Consider the following 25,311-nt stretch of genomic DNA (forward strand, 5'->3'; position numbering starts at 1 on the left):
TGGACGTTTTAGATCATTGATTTAGTGAAAGGAGAGGGATAAATTTTTTTTCTTTAAAAAAAAAAAAAGAAGTTGTGAGGAAATTGGACTGTTATTGACATCTTTTCATGCACTAAAATGAGTCCAAGAATGGTTTTCATTTCAACTAGAAAATTGATATGATTGAGAGATGTTGTCGTCTAAATTCTTGTGCTTACAAATTTCTTATGACACCTACTTATTCTTTTTTTTTGTTTTTGTCCTCTTGTCTTGTTTTTCTTACGAAGCTACTATGACACAAAGAATTATTTTTTTTCTGTCTTCTTGGGTTTGCTTTCCCCTGCAAGTGCTGTTCCAGCATAATCATAGCTAAATATTAAAAAGAAACGGGGTTTGTTTGGATATCTCAATTATCCCAAATAATATTTCGCTTACATCATAGACACATTTTTCAACCCACCTTTTTATATTTCCAATCACATTTTTATCTCACATACATCACATCACAAAAAGTGCTACAGTAATTATTCCAAATAATATTTCAAATAATACACTATCCAAACTCAAACCCTAAATATTATCTTAGGCTATATATTAATCATAAATTCGATCAAATCAGTCCGGACAAATGGTAATGTTTTTTTTTATCAGATTCAAAGTTCGAATTCTATACTTGACAATTGAAAGTGGGGAGGGATGCGGCAAAAAAACGGTTCAATCTGATTTTCAAAATATTCATATGCTCTCATTACCGTTGAAATGACAAAGAAAAAGTAAATGCCCACCATAAGTACTTGAATTTGGAAACTTTGAATACCATAAAGAAAATCTTTCTAGATGCATTGCGGTCCAATTGATAACTAGCACTATCAAAAAGCCAAAGGCGAAGACCTCATCTCTTATTTGCACCGTAGAAGGTGAAAAGGCAAAGAAGAACTCAGAAAAAGCATCAATGGCATCTAACCAAGCCGAATTTTCTTGGACCGAAAGAAGTAGTTCTCATTCTCAAGTTTCAACTCACGCTATAAGTTGTCAACACAATAATAGTAAAAGCTCATTTGAGGGAGGGGTGGCCATTCAACTCTTATAAAGGACAGGATTTGTTTGCTGGCATAATAGAAATATTTTAAAAAGGCAACTAAGAGACAGTCATCCTCAAGAGTCTATCTCTAAAGAATTCTAACCTTCATGTGTGCAAATATGGGGCCTTCGCCCATGAAAACTTGATATGATGGATCGTGTGCTTATGTGTGCTTCTTTGTCGTAACTCTGCAAATTGAGGAGTTAATCATAATTGGCATGCACCAATGGGTGGAAAAAGCAGGAAAAAAAAATTATAAGGAGGAGAAAACCATAACTCTAATGGATGAGATTATTCGTGGTAATGCACATCATGTACAATATTCTTACTTCAGATGAACGGTTTTAGCTAGAATCCAACCACTTTTAGTGAAACAAATTTAGAAGGGCAAAATGAGGCTCTGTGTGAATCACTCATTGCGCAGAAGAAAATTTTTATTCCAACTAGATATGTTTGTAGTCAGTGGCCTTTTCACGTTACATGTATCACAGGAAATGTCAATCAGACACAAAAAAAAAATATTTTAAATAATTTTCTATCGAAACGGATGATTATGGACCTTATTGCTGAGTAAAATATGTAGGAATATATGCAAAAACATAAGGTCCTACCTAACGTATCCTCTCAAGCTCCTCTGAGAATCACCAGTTTTGTAGGGTTTCATTCTTAATTTATCAGAAGTTGTTCAAGACATTCTCAAGGAAACTTTTGTTCTTGTAATCATAAGCACAAGGGAAAGTGAAATTAAACTATTATTCCATGTGGTGACAAGCAGCTGCCACTCAATTATTCCGTTGTACCCAGAGATGTCGTCACAATAACGCCAGTACTGCAACAGTTCTGCTTGGTTTTGTTGAGTTGATCGATGCAGCAGACAGCAAACAGCAATGGCTGCCCTAGATGGAAATAAAATAATGCACTATATATGGACATCATGGAGTAATATCGAACAAATCAGTGTACATGGACATGATGGAGTAGTATCGAACAAATCATTGACATGATCTAGGTGGGGAAGTAGTCTTTCGATATAGTAGGTATTCTTTGAAGGCTTTGTACAAAAATTTGTCTAAACTATTGGCCCTGTCTGGAACGTGAGTTTTTTGGGAGTTTGTCTAAAATTTTACTGTAGTTTGCTGTAGAAGTTTTTTAAAAAATTTTTGAAATGTGTAGATTTTTTAATATTTTGAAATGTATAATTTAAAAACTTTAAAAATTTTTTTGAGATTACTGTAGCTAAAATTTTTAAAAAACTTGTAGCAGACAAACTTGGCATTTAAAATTTGGGTTCCAAACAAGGCCATTGGTTGGGGATAGCCAAGCACTAGATAGTTTTATGAAAACAACAAACTAGTGGTAGATTATGAGAGTCTAGATGTAAGAGGGACAACAAATGTGAATGTAAGTATCCTGAACAATAAATATTTACAGTGTTTTTCCAACATTCGTTAGAAAAATCCTTTACTTTAATTGAAATTTGATCATGAAAGTGTCTAGATATAAGAGGGGCGATAAATGTGGATATAAGTATTCTAAACAATAAACTACTAGTAAATTATGGGTATTGACTGGTGTTCATCAAACATTCATTGGAGAAATCTCTTGCATAATTAACCTTTGCATTATCAGGCTAAAGGTCATTTATGATTCTTTAATTTGTGGGCATTTGACACCTTAAGAGAAGTACCCTTAACTTGCTACTATAAGAACATTTTGAATCTTTAATTCATTGATTGAGGTAAACTGATCCTCAATATTTTAGCAAAAGAGATTTAGGCCTTGTTATCAACTAATTTTCAAAATCTGATTTTAGATTCTAATTTCGAAAAAGTCATTCTTTTTTTTGTGTTCTTAATTAGTTTTCATATCCTGATTTTAGTTTTTTCAAGTTAAAAAAAAAAATAAAAATCATAGGCATCTATTTTGGTGATTTTTTTATTTTGATTTTTTAAATTCAACTTTAACACAATCGGAAACAGTTGAGAACGAGATTACTTTTCCTTTACCAATCTTAAACACTCCATTCAATTTTTCAGGTTCACGAAAACAAAAGACTTGCTTGCACACTTTTGCCAATGATTGGCCATGAAATTGTAGTCCATCTCAGCACGTTTGCAGTGAGACATCACAAACTCACAGAAAGATTCCGTTTGGATTGCTATTTTTACAAATTATACTGTAACAATTTGATATAATTATATCAGGTAAAAAGATGATTAAAAAACGCGTTCACGAAAAATTGAAAAAATTTTCTGCGAAAGATCGTAATCCAAACAAGAACGGCGAGCAAAACTTCGAGCAGAAAGTTTAAATTGGATGACAAAGAAAAACTTGTCTGTTGCAGCTATATGCTAATTAAACATTATTAGGGCTTCACGGATTAATTGTCTGATATGAACGCTAGCATTTTTAGTATAACTAATGGTTCAATTAGAACACTTTTTCAAGAGGATAAAATTGATCTCACAATTTGTAGCACTCAATAGCTTCATTTTATATCGCTGCCTTTTTTTTTCTCTATGAAACCAAAACTGCTTCACTCCTACTAATTTTTTATATAAAATCAAAATTCTTGTCCTCCAAAATTATAAAACAACTTTAAACTACAGTTGAAAATTTTCACAGACATCCAATTATTAATAACTAGCCACAAAATGATTGTATGAGAGAACTATGGAGGAAAAAGTGCAAAAGAAAAAAAAGAAAAATGCTTCCAACTGGTTATAAAAAGAAAAAACTGTCATTCAACAAGTAGAAACAAATAAATGGTAAAAGATATAACATAAAATAGAAACAGATAAATGGTAAAAAAAATATAAAATGAAATGGGAAAAAAAACTGGACAACCAAGGAAGAGGAATATGTAAATATACAACTGACAAAAGTTTGCAAGTAGAAGAGTGCGACTACAAAATTACACAAGGAAGAGTATGATAAGTTAAAAAAAGGAAAAAGAATATCCAACACTAAGTCCTACATATATACACACTCACTTTACACATTAACAAGAAATTTATATAAGGGTAATCATAAGAAAACACGCATAAAGTACAAAAATATCGTTTGATTCGCCTCTAGTCACCATCACAAGGTATAATATACTTTCGAAACAATTGTTTTTACAGATCGTCCGCTAACACAGTTCTCATATTAATAATATAATATTTATATTGATAGCGATATTCGAACACGTAATTCTTTATAATTATCACGCTACTTTAGATTGGATCGTCTGAACGGCTCTTACGTTGAGCCGTCCGCGTGAACCAATCTTACAGCAGAAACAATAAATTTCCTTACACATATTAACTAACCCATTCTGGGCCATGCAGTTTCCTTAGCAAAATTCTGAAAAAGTTTCAGCCTACGGTTCCAGATCGCTCCCGAGAACATTTTTACTTCTTTTAAATAAAAATCTTTGCATCTTACTAGAATTCGTACGTTTCAACAAACGCTTTTACATCTAGAGAGCACTTTCTACATTTCATCCAAACTTCTGTATAAACTTTAAGATTTTCCAGGAGCCATGATGGCCCAAATTTCGAATTTGATGATGCTGATGTTGTATGAAATGATACATTGAAATGACTGCATTATTTAAGAGCTTATTTTCGAGGGAAATGAAGTTTCAGTTTTAGTTTTTGCAATTTATGAATGCGTCGTCATCAATAGGCATATCTACACACACACACACACATATATATATATATATATATATATATATATAACATAGCTATAAACTTCAGGAGTAAAATAAATATATCTATATCAGGATTGAGGTATAGATCCACAAAACACAATAATGTGTTTAAGAACTGAAAAACTTGAATTCTAATTTAGGGGCTACAATAAACTTTTAGAAATGAGGATTGTGAAGAAAAAACTTTACCACATGCACCGATTATTAGTCCAGAATCTCTTCAAAGAAATCGAGCTTTAGGAACTTCTGGTCGTATTCGATTTCACTCGACCATTTGAAGCTTTTAATGTTTCACAAAGTGAGACTTGATCGACCTCCCATATTCCAAACCAAGGGCTCTTTTATCAGCCCATAGAATTCATAAAGGACCACATTCAAGAAAATCAAGATCTCGTAATCATACTTTTTAGAAATTGTGATCTCCAATTTTTCTCATACAGGAAGCAGCCTAGATTTTGAAGCATCAAAGAAGCTTGGAAAGATGGAGAAGAAAAAGAACTGATGTGGCATCATTTGAGAGGCTGGAGTACAATCAATAAGTGGAGAATAGAGAAGAAGAATGGAAAACAAGAAACGTTGAAAATGACATGGTAAATATTTTGAAGATGAATGGTGGCAATTTTCAGCTGAATAGAAATATGGTCGACGTACATAAATTGACGTTTGTATGTGGAAAATCGCTGAAATCAGTGGGATCCAAATGCTTCCACGCAACGCCTTTGGTAAGACAAGTTTTGTTTGATTTTTTCAATTGCTGCGATAAGTGTGAACTCAATGATGCCAAACGCAGGGAGAAATAGTAAACAATATGATTAGCTTGTAATTAAATCATTGATGGTTTCTTTTCAATGTTGTCGTTCAAGAATTCTATTGGAGAGTGTGAAAGCATGGGGGACTAGAGAATCTAATATCAAGGAATAACATCTGTTGATCATAGGATGAAAATGCTGGGTAACTTCTTTTAACAAAAACCTTTGAATGTTTGTTGCAAACATCAGTCATGGTACTAGATCCTGTGCTGCATGAAAGGTGCCGTTTCTTGATGAGAAACGCTAATTGGCTGCTGCTAGAGGCGTGTGTGTGGCAATCATGATCCAAGAATAAGTTCTAAGAATTTGAGATCAATCAAAGGGAAATTCTTTCAAGTAGTCGCAATTCAATCAATTAATTCGCAAAGCCGCCTGCATCCAGCAGCAGACTTGCCTCTTTTTCTACAAGGAGCAAGACCAAAATACCCTCGATTTTATGATCCCTTTCACTCAAGAACTAATTTCTGATCTAACCATCGAGTTGAAATTTGAAAAGTGAAGCGAAAAAGTCTAACAAAGTAGTTCTGTGATCTCTTTCAGGTAAATATCTAGCACAATCAATGAGAAAGAGTCCTGTCTAGGGAAGTAATTACAACTTCTTCCTAACGAAAAGCAACAGGGCTAGTTAAGGTCAAAATGCCTGTTGGCTGCTAGAAAGGTTGTGTTGGCCACACTTGCAGTAGCAGGAATAGTAGTATAATTGATCGTGCGTTATTAATTGCTTATCGCGGTTTAATTGACCAAACAAATTTCTGATTTTGTTCTTAGGAAGTGTGAAGTTTGACAACAATGCACGTTATTGGACCGCAGCTACATGCGATAACTTAAATAAAAAGTAAAAACACCATAGAGCAGGTGACCACGAACTATTTGTTCCTTATCGACAAAAACTTGTTTTAAGATTGTACATTAAAAATTACTTTGACCTCAAATCCCAAGAAAACTACATATTCCTAAGAAATGATCCAACAAGGCAAACCCTAGTTTTCATTAAAAAGATAATAGTTACTAGGCAAAAGAACAAATTGTAAGTACTAAAGTGACCAATGGAACAACATAGAAAAGTTAACCATTCTTACATCAACTGATAATAAACAAAGTTCTTAAATTTCCTACCCTACCCCCCCACCCCTTTCCCCTCCCAGAAAAATTAGTGAAGCATGTCTCATCCCTCCCGCCCCTGTCATCAAAGGGTCCCCACAAATGCCAATAAATAGCGACCCCCGGGAAGGGAATACATCGTTCCCAAGTGAGTGTGTGTTGTGTGAAATTCAACAATAGTTAGTAAACAAGTTCTTCTCGAGTTGTTTTAGCACATTCCATAGGAGAGAGACATCAGACTTTTACTTCCCTAACCTCATAGTGTCGACATGGTTTGCCAGAAAGATGCTTTGGTGCAGAAAGTCTGCGATTTCTATGAGAAGATCTCAAGCCTTGAGAGCCTCAAGCCCTCCAAAGATGTCGACATGCTGCTTACACAGCTCGTTCTCACGTGCATCCCACCAAATCCAATTGATGTAACAAAGCTGTGCAAAAGAGTTCAAGAAATGAGGTCCAAGCTCATTACACTTTGTGGAGAAGCTGAAGGGCATCTAGAGAGCCACTATTCGACAATCCTAGGTTCCTTTGACAACCCTCTTGACCATCTCAACATCTTCCCATACTTTAATAATTACCTTAAACTCGGCCGGCTGGAATTCAACATCCTCAGCCAGCACCTGACCAATATCAAAGTCCCAAGTCGAATTGCATTCGTGGGCTCAGGTCCCCTGCCTCTTACTTCAATTGTCTTGGCTTCTTATCACCTGACTACTACTTCCTTTCACAACTATGATATTGACCCTTCCGCCAATTCCATGGCGTCCCGCCTCCTTGCATCTGATCCTGACTTGTCCAAACGAATGTTTTTCCACACCAAAGATGTTATGGATGTTACAAGCAGTGAGTTGAAGGAGTACGACGTTGTGTTTTTGGCAGCCCTGGTGGGCATGGACAAGGAGGAAAAAGTTCGAGTTATCGATCATTTGGCCAAGAACATGGCTCCAGGGGCAATCTTGATGCTCAGAAGCGCTCACGGAGCAAGAGCTTTTCTCTATCCAATTGTTGAGCCTCGCGACCTTCAAGGTTTTGAGGTACTCTCAGTTTTTCATCCCACGGATGAGGTGATTAATTCGGTCGTTATTGCCCGGAAGCTTTCAGTTGGAATGCCTGTTCAGTCACTGGATCAGGGACTTGGAGCTCATGTGATGTTGCCATGCAAATGTGCTGAGATTCCAGCCTTCAATCCCCTTAATAAAATGAACATGATTGAAGAATTTGCAGCTGAGGATCGTCTTCTGTGAATTGTCTCTGATCTCACTTTCTCCTAAAAGATATATTCTGGCGATGCTGTCCCTTGATGGAATTGCTTTTGTTGCTTTTGGCCTTTTCTATGTCTCTCCCTAACTGTTTGATCCACTTCAAACAATGTGCCCATTTGTGCCCTTATGTAGTGATTTCTTGAAATAACAGAAGTATTACCCCTTGTTTCAAAAATTTGTACTAGTACTATATAGCTATATGTGTACCTCTTCTCTAGTAATCTATGAATTCAATAATGTTTATGCGGTTGCAAGTCCATGATTGCTGCCCCATTCCCTCTATGACATGCTTTTGTTTTTTAGCCCAATTTTTAATTTGTTGTTATATCGGATCATACAAGAAAAAGGGGACAATGAGAGTTGAATTTGCACAGATGTACTCAATGATGGTGGGTGACCATTATTCCAATCAAGATTGCATCTACCACAAGGAAAGTCCAAGCTTGCGCGATTCTCATTCTGGTATTACGGCTATGAAAAGAAGGTAACAGAAGATGACTTAATTTGCTATATTGATAGCCACACATCTAGAAGGTAGCAAGAATATGACATCAACTCTTTTTTTCTCTTGTTTTCTGTGCTTTTACTTCGTTGCAATAATTGATGGATTGAAATATGACAAGCCCCATGTCCCAGAATGGTCCGGATTAGCTATTTTTGGGATGTTTTTAAAAAATTTTATTGTAATTATATGTATGAAAAAATTTATTATAAATGTTTCTGGGGGTGTTTTTGAAGATTTTTCAGAGGATTTTTTTGAATGTATTTTAAAGTATTTTTAGAATTTATAACTTTTTTGGAATATTTTTTAAAAAGTTTACACCACTCACTTCCGCCATCCACCGCCACTACCCCTTTCTCCTCTCTACTTTCTTTCCTCTCCCTCCTTCTCCTCCCTCCTCTCCCTCCTTCCACCGCCCTCCCTTCCCGCCCCTCAGATCTCCCTCACTAGTTCTAGTTGTGGCCAGAAACCACAACTAGTCACAGCTTTTGGTCATGACCCTTCTAGTCGTGGCTAACAAAGGGGTATCAGGGGCGAGGGAAGGGAAGGGATGGGATGGCGAGGACGGGAAGGAAGGAGAGATAAAGGAGATGAGAGAGAAGAAAGAAGGAGGGGTAAGAGGAGGGAGGAAGGAGAAGGAGAGACGAGGGAGGGAAGGATGGTGGCGATGGTGGAGGAGGGACAGTGGCAGTAAAGGGTGATGGGTGGTGATTGTGGATAATGTATGGAAGAAGAGAAGTAAGAGATTTATTTTTTTGTGTTATTTTTAGGTATATTTGAGATGTATTGAGTTTGTTTGGACAAGTCAAATTTGGTTTGCAAAATTTGTTTTCACAAATCCCAATCACCTTTTTATCTTTTCAATCACCTTTTTATCTCACATACATCACATCACAAAAAGTGCTACAGTAAATATCTCAAATAAATCATCCAAATAAACTCTTATCCAAACAAACAGATAATGTGTTTTTGTAGTTATTTTTAAGTTGTTTTTGAAGTTAATAAATTTGAAAGATAAAATAGTTTTTTAAAAATCCCTTAAATTCAAATAGACCCCACATTATTTCGACTATTTATGCTTCCATTCGTGCCACCATCAATCAGTCAATCAAATGCAACAGCAGATATTATCAACACTAATTTTGCACTTTTGTCTTCAAGTAATTAACTTCTCTAGATGATGCAAGCATTTGAGTTTTGTTCATTTTACTTTTTGACTTGTGAATCACCAAGGATGCCGATCCAGAAGCAATAGTAGATATGGCTACTCTATTCTTGTTGTGCCTTGAAGTAACTTCTCTAGATGGTGCAAGCATTGGAATTTGGGATAATTTCAAAAATCTCTCCTGAGGTTTCTGACAATTTCAATAACCTCCCCTAAAGTTTTTTAAATTACACAAACCTTCCCTAATATTAAGGTTTTGATAACGAAGTAAGTCCAATTAGAAAAAGTAACATTAAAAAGCATTTTAAGGAGAAAGATAAAATTTTTATTTCATAAATATCCCTTATGCATGTATATAAATTGTATTAGTAAAAGAAAAAAAATAACTAAAAGTTAGAAACAATTAATACACATATTTAACTACTCAAAAAGTTCATATTTAGTAAATTAGATAATAGAGATAAGTAAAACTACACTAATGATTACAAGATTCATCAAAACAAACTAGTCATCTTTTTTAATATAATGTTTGCTATGATTCTTGTAACTTTAAATAGAAAAGTTTTTTAATTTTGCCTTTATTTTCCCTCCTTTCAATTTTTTTTGAAACTCTTGAAGTTGTGACAATTGTAAAATAATTTTAGAGAAATAAGGAGACAAATGTAAAGTAATTTCATGAAAATAAAGGAGAAAGGAGGGAAAAAAGACAAAATTTAAAAAATTTTCTGTTCAAAATCACAAGAATTATAGCAAACATCAAGTTAAAAGAGATGACTAGTCTGTTTTACTAAATCTTGTAATCATTAGTGTAGTTTTGTTGTTTATTTGTATTATCTAATTTATTAAATGTGAACATTTTAAGTGATTAAATGTATGTATTAATTATTTCTAACTTTTAATTATTTTTATTCTTTTACTAATACGACTTATATACATGCATAAGGGGTATTTATGGAATAAAAGTTTCATCTCTCTCCTTAAAGTATTTTTTTAATGTTACTTTTTCTAATTGGACTAACTTTATTATCAAAACCTTAATCTCAGGGGACGTTTGTGTAATTTTTTAAACTTCAGGGGAGGTTAGTGAAATTATTAGAAATCTCAAGGGAGGTTTTCTGAAATTATCCCTTTGAATTTTGATCATTTTGCTGTTGACTTGAAAATCACCAGGGATGCGGGTCTACCTTTTCAGCTCATCAGTATTCCCACACAAAGAAAGCTTCTTTGTGTATGTTTATTTTGGTTTTACTAGTAGCCCTTATTGTAACATCCATCTAATCAACAAAATTGGTAGTCCAGTGCAAAAGATGAAATGCAATGTATCCACAATCCAGTAGGCCAAGTGAAGAATAAGAAGTTTTCTGTTTATAGAAGGTCAAGAGTGTTAAATTGGTGGAGCAAAACTATTTAAAGTCTGATGTCCAAAGTTGAATTTCTGAAATTTTCTTTAATGTAAAGCACATTAGAGAACTTACTATCCTACTGCACATTGTACTGTTTCAGCTTTCTTATTCTTCTTTTCATCCTGTATTGTTGTGTAAAGTGAAGTTAATTGGAGCTGAAATTTCATCATGTTAAGTATTACTTCTCTTTATGCTATCTCGAAATAATTTACGCTAGCTAGGACATTTTTCTGATATTTTTTCTTAATTTTTTGGTTGGATTCGGATTGTTTGTTTGTTGGCCATGTACTGATTCCCATAAAATTGAGGAGGACAAAGTAGATATAACTAGAATTTCTTGCCTTGTGATTTAACTATTTCATGGTTATCCCCCGAATTAAATTACCGTACTATAGCCCCAATGAGAAGATGCACATTAAAACAAAGTGCTTTTTTCGTTGAATCTTGAATATGTGAAAAACATCTACGTATTTCAAGGTCATTTCCAACTCTAAAAGAAAACCTCGGGCCTGTTTGGCACCCAAGATTTTTGCCATACTTTTAACAGACAAATTTCTTTATAACTTTGTCTACAATAACTTCTAAATACATTTTAAAAATTTTAATATACACCCCCCAAAATATTCAATAAACACACAAATTTTTTCTTTCTTTCCCGTATTTTCTTCCTCCTCCCTACCTCAACCAACCACCGATTAGCTCGCAACTGGTAGGAAGGGAAAGGAGGAAGAAGAAGGAGGAGGGGGAGAGGAAAGGGAAAGGAGGAGAAGGGAGAGAGGGAGGAGAAGGAGAGGAGGACTAGGGAGGGAGGAAGGGAAAGGAAAAAAAAAAAAAAAGGGGTGAGGTGGTTGTGGTGGCTAGTGGTGGCAGGGAGGAAGGAGAAAGAAAAAGGAAAGATAAAAAGAAGGGTAAAATACCAAAAAAACCTCCATGTGATTTGATAAATATTCAATTTAACTTCCTCTAATTTGGAAACCTACACTATAACTCCCTGTGGTGTTGAATAAATTGAAAATTAGATAGAAAGCATCCAATCTAACGGTTGTGCGTGAAATGTCAATATTGCCTCTACTATGTGTAAGATGCTTTTCATTCAATTTCAATTTAGTCGAAATTACAGGGAGTTATAGTGTAATTTTTCAAATTAGAAGGAATTAAATTGAACATTCGACAAACAGGGAGTTCATTTGTATAGGGGCAATATTGACATTTCATGTATAATCGTTAGATTGGATGCTTTACGTCCAATTTCAAATTAGTTGAAACCACAGGGAGTTATAGTGTAGGTTTTCAAACCAGAGGGTGTTAAATTAAACATTTAATAAACCACAAAGAGTTTTTTGGTATTTTACCCAAAAAAGAAAGAAAAAGAAAAGGAAAAGAATTATTTCTCCAAATTCTACACAAAAGATTTTCTACAATTTTTTTAGTAAATTATAGTAAAATTTTATACAAACACCTACAAAACTCATCATCCAAATAGAGGCATCTATTGCCCATATCTTAAAGCTAAGACATCTAATTATGAGAAACACTTTATCACACGAAACTAATGTAGTTCGAGTTTTACTGCTAATATCTATTTCACAACCCTAAATTTTGGTGGGATAGATTACATAATTTAGGAAGTAAAGTGTCCAAAATTAAAGTCAAAGAAATTAGAGTATAATGAATTTCATACTTTAAAGGATAAAGTGTCCAAACTTGAAGTTTATTAAAGTAAAAATGTGTTTATATTTAAGGTTTCAAAGTGAATTTAACTTTGAGTTCTACAAGTTTTTTTTTTCCTTATGGTAAAAAGTTATTTTAATTAACGATTTGGTGTCAAGGTAAAGGGTCAAAATTGATGCTTTTTTTTTTTAACTTACAACAAAAATTTTACTTGAGAGTTTCAGCTTTGGTCCGAAGCTTACAAGTTATGCTCCTGAGTGTTCTTATTTTTTTTAAATGATGTTTGCAATTATATCTCACCCCATAAAAACCTGTGTAATATGCACCAAGATACACTTTAGTCTTATGTCAAAAATATCATTTTGCTGAATATGGGAGTTGGGAATGCTACATACCAGAACTTCATCATGGGGGCTCAGGCCAGATTCTAAAATGAATAACCTTCAAATGGCAGCTACTCAGCTTATCTGTTTGGATTCCTCATATTTTCAAAAACAAGTTTTTCATATATAATGGTGCAGTAATACACCAAAAAAAAACAATTATAAATCAAAAACAACTCTATACAATATCCATACATAAATCATAAATCAAAAACACTATATCCATACAATAAATCAAAAACAACTCCAAAAACACTATATCCATAGAATAAATAAAAAACAACTCCAAATATACAAAAAATAAAAAAAATCTAAACCATTTTCGTCTACCATTGATCACCACCACCCACCACTACCACACCTACCTACCACCGCCATCATCCTCTTCTTTCTGCTCTCTCCTCTTTCCTTTCCCTCCCTCTTTCTCCTCCCCTCCTCCTTTCCCCTTTCCCGCCACATCTTACCCCTCCTCTTCACCCCCTCCCCCCCAAAAAAAAATTGGCCTCGACTAGAGGCTATGATCTACCCGTGATGTCGTGACTAGAGACCTTGATCTGGCCTCGGCCAGATCTAGGGTGGGGGAAAGGGAAAGAGGAGGGGTAAGGCATGGCGGGAGAGGAAGGGAAGGCAAAGGGAATAGGGGAGGAAAGAAAGAGAGGAAGAAGATGCGAGGAGGAAAAAGATGGAGGAGGAAAGGAAGAGGAGGAAGAAAGAGAGGGGGGAGAAGGGAGGGGGTGGTGGTGGTGGTGGTAATTTTTAAAAAATATCACAAAAATTTTTAAATTTTAAAAATATCTCAAAATATATCTCAAAAACACTTTTAAAAAATCACGAAAAACATTTACAGTAAAAAGTTTTTCATATACACTACTATAGTAAAATATTTCAAAAACACTCTAGAAAACAACTAATCTAAACGGGGCTGGTCTAGTTTCCACCCAGATCATAGGTTTGGAATTTTACATGAAACTGTAATTTGCTAGATGAAGGGAAATAATTAGTTGGAAATGCAAGTTTAACATTCTAATTCCTATTGTTTAAACCAAACTTTGTTGATTTTTTTTGGGGGGGGGGGGATATACAAGGTAAGTTCAGTACAGTAGTTGCAATAGCAGTACAATATAGGAAAATTAATATGGAGCTTATAATATTCGGATTTTGGGAATGAATAGGTAATAGCACAAATCAATGATCAGCAACAGTTTGGGCTATCCATTACATGTGGGCTAAGTCCTAGCCTGGCCCTAGCTATTCACTTCCAATTATGAACTTACTCGATAAATCTGTAAAAATTGTTTGAATTTTTTAAATTATCTTTAAATGAATTGATTAAAGATCAGATTAGTACTTTAAATTTTCAGGAAATTTTTGGTAAGCCTAATTACTAAAGTTTTTTTTTTTTTGAGGGACCATATTAACCTCCTCTGAAATGTATGAAGTTGTTGGACACCTTGGTACTTTTCTAGTCTTGTTTCATAATTTCAATTATCATGACACATAAGAAAAAGTTTCCATATCGGGTTTCTCATACCACACACAACAAAAGTTCTCCTCATTGCTATTTGCAGCACTACCAAATACTAATTGGGAGCAGCCATGATAAAACTCTGGACGAAATTGATTTAAAACAAAAGCTCTTCTAAAAAAGAAGGAGAATCATTCGAAGCAACTTTCACATTTCGTCAAATTAATTTTTTCATCTTTCACTTTTAAAATATTAATTTTATGTTCCTTGCAAATTCAATTTAGTAATATTTAGTTCAAGTCAATAATCACTTTTTAGCCTGAAATTATTATATGACCCACATGTAGTCATTTTTAATTTATAAAAGGGCCAGATTTCACTTTTTTGAATGGAAAAAATAAATATGAATTAGGTTAAATCTCACTTTTTTAGAAAAAAAATAAATGTGGTTTGGATCAGGATTTTTTTTTTTTAAGAATAAAAATAAATATGGATCAAGACATTTGTTTAAGTACAATAAGATCTAACATTTTTATTGCTAAAAAATAATAACATGTGAGTCACGTGACAGATTTAGGATAAAAAGTAATAAAAAATCTAGATTCCAAGTAAATTTTACTAATTTAAATTTATAACAGGTTTAAAATTAATATTTTAAAAGTAAAGGACGAAAATATTCATCTACTGAAATATGAGAAGACGTTTTCAACGATTTTTTCAAAAAAAAAAAAAGCATGTTAATTATGTAGGCAAATTCATTGGACGAGTTTGTTACCATTGTAAGCAAAATGTTTGAGCTCAACCAATTGACGCCAAATATTGATCTTATTCATAGTAAATACTCTTAAATGGCCCATCCGACACAAGGCTTTCTTTTTTCCCCATACATAATACAAAAGTGGGACAGAAGAATCATAATTATTCAACGAAAAAAATCCTAAATGGTGTGGTTTGTTAAGGAATTCTTTGGTCTCAACGAACCGACCTAGTTTTCTAGAAATTGTCAATTTGTCAGCCCAAATAACTACAAATCAAAGGGGGAAAAAAAGTACGACGATACAAATATTCAGTTAATGATACCAGAAAGAAACACGGAAAATTTTCCCAAATAGACTCCAAATATTCAGTCTACTCTTTTCCCGAACACAAGCTGAGGTTCATGTTTTGAAAAATAAAAACTTAGCCATTTCTTGGAATACCTGAGAAAAAAATTAGCCACAGATACCCTCCTATTTAACTTTTTTTATCTAGATGAATTCGGGTAGTAGTACTTCCATTTTTTTTTTTTTCTAACGGAGGGAGTATCCGGACCATCGGGTAAATCGAACCCGACTAATCCCCCACCGGTCCGAGAGGTGAGACCCCATCCTCCGAACACGTTAACCATGAAACTCGAATCCTTGAGGGAGACTGGACAACGGCTCTTAAGGAAGATGCCGTGACCAAACGAGCTGCCCATGAGAGGTAGTAGTACTTCCAATTGTCTGAGACTTCTTTTCGGAAGATTTGTTCAGCCTTGGAACAACAAAGCTGGTGAATGGAGTTAAACTCAAGACCAGAAGCAAGATATATTACGATCTATGTTGCCTAAATTAAAGATAAACAAGAAAAAAATCTGATAAAGAAAATAAAACTCTGTATAGAACTAGATATGAATTCCATATGCCATGCTACATTTGTCAGTAAAGATAAATTCTATCGTGTGTGCAACTTAACTAATATAACTAGTAGCACTTTTCATTCTTAGATTCCGAAACCTCCATTTCCTCCAGCAGTATCAAAACATATAGGTCCTCCTGGACTTGGAGTGCCAGCACTAACACCTTGCATCAGAGCAAATCTCATGTCCTCGGATGGTTTCCAGTGTCTTTTCCTCTGATTTATAAACCAGTTGTTGATCTGCTTCTGGTCTAATCCTGTTACCTCGGATAGCTTATTTTTCTCCTCTTCCTGCATCACAACATAGACTTGAATTGGAAGGACAAATAGGGTCCGCACAAAAGTAGAATGAAAACTTCTTGATGTCGTCAAGGACAAATCACACGTTAATTTCCAGAGGATTTCCAGACAAGTTAATCAATCTTTCAGGTTCTGTTCCTAAGAGTCTTGTCACTGATATTTCTTATGATAGCCTCCATATAATCAGCTCTAGGTGATAGCCTCTAGGTGCATTCATGCCGAACTACAAGAATAATCATTCATTGACATGAAATAATCTGCTTCTTACTTCACTTCTTTTAATATGCAAAAAAGAGACATATAGTGAGAAGATGCCTCATTTAATGTACAAATGAGTTCAATATTTTGTGATGCTGTTAAACTCAAAAGCATAGTTCAAGTCTGTGTGTGGGAGTGCCAATGAAAAGAAACTACAGAATGTCCTTTTCAAATTGCATCTTACAACGAAAGACGTATTTACTCCAAGCGAATAATTCAGAGACATGTTAGCGAATCAGATGTAATGGAATTACCGTCGGATATGGCCATCTATAATGTGTGTTCCACCAGTCCAGGAGTGCTATCCTTGCATCCTTTGGTAGCTTTCCCTTCTTTCGTTTCTTCAAGAATTCCTTTCTCAAGCTGCTAAGATAGCCACTGTATTTGCGCATCAGCATCTCTTTGAGCTCACTCTCACCTTGACCAGCAGCAGAAGATTCTTGACTCTCGGCAACTTCAACTTCTCCACAGCTTAGATCCTCATCGGATGTGACACCTGCTTCATCTGATGATATGAGGTGCAAAGAACGATCAAATCCTCATCCACAAACAGATGCATAACAAGTACTTCAGGTGCAACCTCATCCATAAGCAAGTCAAAAGCCTCTACAAGATCTAAATTTATTACAGATACTTGAGCATCCAGCATGTTATACACCTAAACAGAGAATAGTACATCATGTGATGCATCACAATAGTACAAGGAAATCTTCAGTGAACTTGGACTCTAATTCATTACAAGACATAGGCCAATTATGCATCATTAACTATGAAAACATTCTCTTACGATCATCTCTCTTTCAACTTCCAACCATTTTCTGATACGGTAATCCAGATATCATACCATACATAGGATCAATCAACTACTACATTTTAAAATAGTATAAGCAAGCAAAAAGTTCAAATTCAAATCAAGTCATGCTAGTGTGTTGGAGTTTGGATCCATACAGCAATATCACATGATTGTTCTTTAGCTATCATACAAGTCTTAGCCCAACTTTTTTTCTGTTTTTTGGTGAGTTCTATATCTATCTTAGGACAACTTAAGGGCACCTAAGAACTCAAACGACATTCTGCACCCTACTAAAATCACTGGAAATTTTATGGTCCACATTTCTCAGCATCCTTTGCTTCAGTCTTCCCAAAAAGTGTACCAAGGATGGGGTCAATGGCGGAGCCAAAAAATCTTCTTAGTGGGAGCAAAACTTATTAAGCTATGTGTTTGAAGGATGATTTCTGTATCTCGTGTGCTTTCTTTTTTTTTCTTTTTTTTTTTTTTTTTGTTCAAGTCCTATAGCATTCAAGTTAATTTTCGAGTCGACGACTAATTTTTTTCTCACTTTGGAGTCATCCACATATGGTTGTCTTATTAGATTAACTTCAATATGAAAAGCCCGATAAAGTGCAAGAAAAGAACATTAGACCGATGTACAACTTGCAAGATGATAAATAGTTCATATTAACTTTCAATTTAAAAGAATCACGTTGGAATTTGACGCTTTATAGTTATCATAAAAGGTTTCCATCATTTTTTGCAGGTTTTCATTTCAAAATATATATCTACCAAAACAAACATCATTCTAAGTAATTTTTCGATCAGAAAAATAAAAGCTACCAATTTGCTTGACAAAATAAAAACAAGAAAACAATATATGTTAGTCATCAATATTTATGTGTAATTTAGATGATCAAAATAATACTTAATGCAAATGGGATAGACCTTAAAGTTATATGTAGTTAACATTGTTTATACCTTAGTAGGGGCAAAGAGTTGAATTTATTATTATGTTTGTAATTCTTTCAAGTTTTTAACCTATTACACAAAGGAACACACTGGAGGCAGTGGGGGCAAGTGTCCCCATTGTGGCTCCGCACTGGATGGGTTATGAAACTGCACAAGCACAAAGTTGCTAAGCCATTATGAATAAGTAAATGGGAAAAATGAACCAAGACTTGATGACTAAATTATTAAACTGTTCCATCTTCAGAGTTTCTACTTCAGACTATAACCAAAATTCCACCCTAGGTAATTCTCTCCTTAAATCTCCGTGGACTCAAAAGCAATCTGCATTCACTGGTTGTCTTTTCAAATTTGCCCCATTGTTGAAGAACTTCAGATGCACTTTTCCATGCCTCTACCTGCCTGCCTGATCCGTTTCATTCCTACATCCATTTTGCATATAAATTTCATTACGAGTCGTATCTAGACTTCCTCTCACTTGAACATACCAGCAACCCAACATTCTTCTACCTAAATCCATCTGATAACACAAAAATCATCATGTCATGTGCTTTCATCATTTATCTCTTATAAGACTTTTCTAAGCTTGTATTTTTCCTTTTCTTCAGGTTTACAGACATCTTTATAGTGTATACTACCAATTTATTAAGAAAATTAATACTTTTTCTGAACAAAAGTGAAACTTTGCTAAAGAAAATTGGAAGGTTAGCAAATACCAAGTCCTCAAAGAAAAACCAACCGCGTTTTCTCCCCGTTTGCATTCTGTTGATATATTAAACAAACAAAGAGAAACTTTAGGCACCATGGTCCTTTAGAGGTTCTTTTGATTGTGAGCGCCCGTATCAGACTAAATGAAGTTGCACATAGTAGAATATCAAGAACTAAATCGTGAATGTATGCAATTGTACGAAAAAATCACTGAAGGGAACTCTTATATTCAGTCACCTATTTTCCCTGACATATAAACAAGAATTCCTTTCAGTAGGTAGGGTTCACAAAACTAACTGTTTTCCTTTTCATTTGGGTAAATAAAAACGTGCCCGGTGTCCATGAAAAGACCTAGCTTCCAGCGCCTAGCCAAAATAAGTAGATCTAAATGCCTTTTCCAATAACTCTCACTAGGAAACTAACATTGGTCAGCTTCAAAATCAGCTGTACAGCAGTCTATAATTGCATCGTCCTTGTTCCAACTAACTTATTCAATCCCAGATGACAAAGTCAATTAGCCGATGAAAATTTCCACTAAAAAGCCAACATCCATTTCTTTCTTTATATCCCTAGTCAAGGTACCTGTAGTCCCACAAACAACAGAAAAGGAACATAATCACTGCTCGTCATTTATTTATCTTCCTTTCTTTTCTCTTTTACCCTTCTCATTAGGAGTAAGACAGTTCTTTTGCTGTTGCAATGCTTCTGAAAGTTGAAAAAAAACCTTAACCTTTCTGTTCCACGATTACTATCTTTATTAACCTATGAAAACTATCATAATTATCGTCAAAACTGTTCATCTTTTACTGCTTCCTACTGTAGGTGAAAGGGAACAAACTGAAGACTAATAGTGACCCTAACCTCCTACAAGCGTCAATTACCTAGACTAGAAAACTGACAAGGCCATTAAAAGGGGGGCCTAACCTAAAGCCAATGCTCAAGTGAATGGAGCTCTTAGCTGCTTCTCTATTCCTACGGCATCAGTGGTAGAGTCACGGAATCGGACGTTTACGCATCATGTTCTCACAGTAACATTGACCAAGAAAATATTCAAATACATGGTTCCTACATACGCATAATTCAGGGTTTAGGCATTTAGCTAGCTTTGTCATGCAGTTTAATCAACAACATGATCAACCAAAATAAAAACTAATCTGATCTGACCATATTTAATAGCCCAGAAACAAACGCTCAAGCGGGGTATACGTTGTACAATGATGAAGGTCAACATGAAATGTACTTTGAGAAACCATAAAGGCAATAGAGGAAATATATAATGGTTATAGGTTCACTTTTGCTGCCAAATTTCTATCTTTTGCACCCTCCTTTTGGCAGCATAGATAAATGCTACACATACGAACAAATGCATTACAAAAGCTTGCCTTATTAAACTAATGTACCATGCATCGATTGTAAAGTTCAAAATTCACGAGCTCCTCTATGTTCAAAGCTAGGCATCCCAGAGTTGTCATGTCATGTCCCTTGTTGTGAACTTTTCCTTGTCACTGTTTCTTGAATTATCAATAGTCGATCCAAGAACTTTTCCTACTTGAAATCTGTTACCCTATTTCTTTTGCAGGAGAAAGCAAAGCAACACCATGCATTATTCTCTTTCTTGTCACGCCTCTACGTTTTTGTGACAGACTATAAAAGATTTTTTCCATTCATTTTCTAATCCATCTTTTTAAAACCCCAAACCCAATAGCAGGTGAAAACAACCAAAAAAAAAAAATCAAGGGGTTCAAAAGATCGAGTACCAGAATGATAGTTTGTGGAGGTCATCGAGGAAGACGTGGTTGTGGTAAAATTCTCCTTACAGAGGTTATTGAGTTCCAACTCAATATTGCTCAAGAAAGTAGTCGCTTCATCAAACGGTTTCAACAGCTCCTCCTTATATCTATGTAGAGCTTCACAATATGATTCCTTCAAAAAAAAAAGAAAAAGAAGAAACAGCATCAAAAATAGTAGTGATTCCCAATAGCAAGTAATCGAAAACAGTACTCCAAAATCAAGAATCATTATTAACGTATGTAGAACCCTTGACCCCTTAAATTCTATCTGCTAGAGCAAAGTCTTTCCAACTTACCATGAATTGATCTAGTTCAGGATCAGCACTTATCCCGCTAGGACTGCTTATGGGGCGACTTATTTTGCTAATTTCTTCAAGTAACGAAGCCATCTCTGGTGGTGCTCCAACCTTTTTTAAGCATAATATATCATAAAAAAATTTGAGGGTTTTAACTGATAGTATGTGCGGGGAGGAGTTATGAAAGACTGATTACCTTTCTGCATTCAACATAGGCAGAAACTAAGTTAGGGTATAGATGATGACTAGCAATTTGAATCTTTAAAAGATCTGACATCTCTGATCCAATGACTTCATCGTGACTATTTTCACCAGGTCTAAACTGAACTAAATTCTCAACTGGGCTACTGCGATCTAGCCCTCTCATACTTCCAACTTCAACCGCTCCACCATCGGGACATGAAAATGAGGTGTGAATTCTGTATAACTCGTCCATGAGCTTAAAAAAAAAAAAAAACCAAACCCCAGCGTGTATATTGTTACTATCTTCTTTCTTCAACTTGGAAACCTCGCTTTGAAAAACAAAAACAAAATCTTCAAGAAATTACACTATATACAAGAACGCGATGAAAACGCTCAACTGCCATGCTCAGAGAATCCAGACTATTGAGGGAAAAAAGAGGAGAAGTTCAATAAGGTTTTGTACACATATCATAAGATGGACGGGGATGGAACCTGAGAAATTACGAAGGGAGTTAACAAATTTATGCAAAGGGAAAAAGATGAAAAGGACTAGTCTTGGATAACTTTCTTTCTGTTCCAATATTGGACAAGGATATTTGATGGGAGGAAAAAAAGAGAGCTAAAGAACGCTAGTAGAACTATAGTAGTACTTAGATTTAACATTAATTAGCTGAGGTGGTGGGGTTTGAGAAGAACGATAGATAGGCAGATAGCACTTGCAATATTGCAATATTGCATAGTACTTGATTTTTATTTTTTTTTCCCCAACAGCTCAACTAGTCAAATATGCACAGATGCATGCGTGTGGGTTGGCATTGTTGTTTAGTATAATGTGTGGGTGAAAAAGTTGGGGAAAGGGATGAGGAAGGGTTACGGAGGAAGGATTGAATGTTCGAGGTATTTTGGCACGTTCTCGCACGCTGGGCAACAGTAGAACAGTGACAGTGTCCGGGGCCGAGGGTGCGGCTGCAGTGGCAGTACGAAACAGTGGTATAAATAACTTAGCTTCAATTTTTTTGAACCAAGCATAGACTGCCTTTGGCTTTGAGCGTTTGAAGAGGGGGATAGTTGTGGACTTGGCCTGTATCTATCTGAGAGATGGATGTGTCAGTGCAGTAGTGATAGATAGGGATAGAAAGAAAGGAAGAGAGAAAGAGACTGTGGTGATGTGACGAGGCCACGTTTCGGGAGATGATTAGAGGGCCGAGCTGCAATTGTGGGACAGCTGCTCAAACTTTGACGGGAGTTTGCAGCTGTTCCATTGTCATCAGTGGAGTGAAACAACATGACTCCCTAAAGGCATGGAAGTCCCAGCCCTGAATCCTTCCAATTCTCTCATTACACGCTGAATTTATAACAGCCAAACTCTTGTCTCTCTCCCTCCTTCCCCGTTGTTAAAACCTCCTCTTTTTTCTCTAGGGGTTTCTTTGATGTTTCCCTTTCGCTGTGTTAATTACAAGTGTCAATCTTATGTACATTTATGCATTACTATCACCGTTAAATATATGTCATATATGTAAAATTTAAATTTAAAATTTAAAATTTAATCACGTGTTATCCATCCAATCATGATAATATATATAAAATTTACTCTAATTAAAAGGGATAATATCAAAAACTTCTACTAAGGTTTTCGACAGTTGAAGCCACCTCTCATGAGTTTTGAAAAAGTATGAAAACCTCCTCACGATACTAAAATTGATGGTATAAGCCAAAAAAAAACAATGAATATCCAATATTATCCCTCACTAACATGTAAAAAGAATTAAATGTTAAAAAATCAACTATCACCATTATCCGTTAGGTAAAATTTTCAAGTTAACTTTTTGTAGAAAAATTTAAACCATGGTTTAAAAGCATTCTTTTTTGGTTAAGTGATTTTTGAAGATACTTATTTTAATAAATACCTCCCTAATTGGTCGATCAACTTTTTGTAAATTGATTAATAAATCTAATCAAACAATTGAGGATGAAGTATAATGCATTAGATTAGTTGGCGTTAGAATTTTAGGATTACGATAAAGAAGTATTACCAAAAAAAGAATTTAATTTTTCTTTTAGACTCATTTTCACTTAAAATTTGTAAAGTTTGTGAAGGTTATCATAGTATTTTCATAGCCTCAAAAGAGGTAAGTATAATTTTTTAAACTTTAGAGGAGATGGACACAATTGTCAAAAATCTTAAGAGAGGTTTCTTAAATTATCCCATGTTAAAAACTAAAAGACATGCACTGTATGTTGAGAGGTGCATGTTATCTTATGTCACTTCCATAGATTTAAATTTAAATTAGATTAAGAATCACTAAAACATACAAACTACATATATCAAAAGATACCCTGGTAACTATCAGTTTGTTTGGATCGAAGATTATTCAAAAAAATGGAATAATTGTATCATTTTTCAAGACATAGAATTAATGTTTATGAGATAAAAAGATTTTTTAACAAAAAAAGATAATTAAAAACATGTTTATGATGCAATAAATTTTGAAAACAATTGCTGTCAAAATAGATTTGTTTGGATTAGGAATGCTTGAAGATGTTCTTAAGAAAAATTTATCTGTAGATTTTGTAATTTAAAATTTTTTTAAGTTATTAGGGTTGGTTTAAAACCACCACCCTTGCTTTCCCTTTCTTTTTTTTTTTTTGGCCATCTCGTCCAACCACTTATCAACTTGCCAACCTCTCCCTCCATTCCCTCCCCCCTCTCCAAACAATCACTTCTCACCATAGCCCGCAAACCCCTTCCCCAACACTCTTAACAACCCACCATGCCTTACTTATCACCAAAACTTTTAACGAGTTGAATCAAGTCAAATACTTGATTTTAGACCCTGTTCGTATATTATAAGAATAGGATTCAAATTCAATCAAATATTAAATGAGCCATAAATGATGTTTGAATTTGATTCATTAATTTGTATAAATATTCGAATTTGACTTGTTTGATTTAACGAGACAAATTTGAACTCGAGTTTGAATTTAAGTTTGAAAATGATTTAATTATATTTTCTAAAAAATAATTCTTTAGTTAGAATAATTTTAATTATATTTCTTCGTTATAAAAATAATTAATACTAATTTTATATATAAATATTTTTTGATAAAAATACAATATATATTTAATAATATTAAATGTATTTATACTTGTATTTATTATTTTTATAATTAGTTCACAACAGATTCATGTTCGCTCGATTATTAATAAACATAATATTGTGTATGAACTCTATTCATTTTTTATAAAATCAAACTTTTCTGAACTCGAGCAAGTCGTACTTGAACATGTTCACAAATAGTTTAATTCATCACCTCTACTTATTATAGGATTGTCAATGGGTCGGGTCAACTTGACCTCGACCCATTTGGCCTGAAAAAACTCATTGAGCCTAAACTTTAATGGGGTTGGGCAGAATTTGGGTTTAAATATTAGGATCGGACTAAATATGAGCTAAACTTGGGTTATACTAGATTCAGACTCGATTAAAACCAAGCCCATATATGAGTATAATTATATATGTAAAATATATATAACAATATCTATAATTTATAATTATACATAATACGACATAAAATGTTTATAATTTATATATAAATTTGTATTAATTCATAATTATAAAATATATATTATATATAATTATGTATTTAATTAGTACGAGTTTGGGCTAAACCCAATTTAAGATTGAAATTCATATAATAGTGTGAGTTGAGTTTAGCCTTTTACTATGAGCTCAAACTCAAAAGATCGAAACTCAAAAATTCATATAATTTGTAAACCGAAATTGGGTTTGCTAAAGTCCGATTCAAAAAGCAATGAGGTTGGTTGTAGGGTAAAGAGGTGGGGGTTACTGAGGATGG

At 34.4% G+C, this 25,311-nt stretch overlaps 2 protein-coding genes across 2 annotated transcripts; one reads left to right on the forward strand and one right to left on the reverse strand.

Moving 5' to 3' along the window:
- The first annotated feature begins 6,822 nt into the window (after positions 1-6,822).
- Positions 6,823-8,211, forward strand: LOC113760618 (nicotianamine synthase). The gene has a single exon (XM_027303270.1). The coding sequence runs from the start codon at positions 6,940-6,942 to the stop codon at positions 7,909-7,911; it is 972 nt and encodes a 323-aa protein (XP_027159071.1). The 5' UTR covers positions 6,823-6,939; the 3' UTR covers positions 7,912-8,211.
- A 7,952-nt stretch (positions 8,212-16,163) lies between these two features.
- On the reverse strand, positions 16,164-21,872 carry LOC113763939 (homeobox protein knotted-1-like 1). The gene is made up of 5 exons (XM_027307936.1): positions 21,467-21,872; positions 21,271-21,381; positions 20,942-21,107; positions 16,990-17,240; positions 16,164-16,468 (listed from the first exon to the last, which is right to left on the reverse strand). Exons 1-5 carry the CDS (start codon positions 21,704-21,706, stop codon positions 16,262-16,264), a joined length of 975 nt encoding a protein of 324 aa, XP_027163737.1. The 5' UTR covers positions 21,707-21,872; the 3' UTR covers positions 16,164-16,261.
- Positions 21,873-25,311: the final 3,439 nt, after the last annotated feature.

The sequence above is a fragment of the Coffea eugenioides genome, chromosome 2 (assembly GCF_003713205.1).
Source record: "Coffea eugenioides isolate CCC68of chromosome 2, Ceug_1.0, whole genome shotgun sequence".
Taxonomy (NCBI): Eukaryota; Viridiplantae; Streptophyta; class Magnoliopsida; order Gentianales; family Rubiaceae; genus Coffea; species Coffea eugenioides.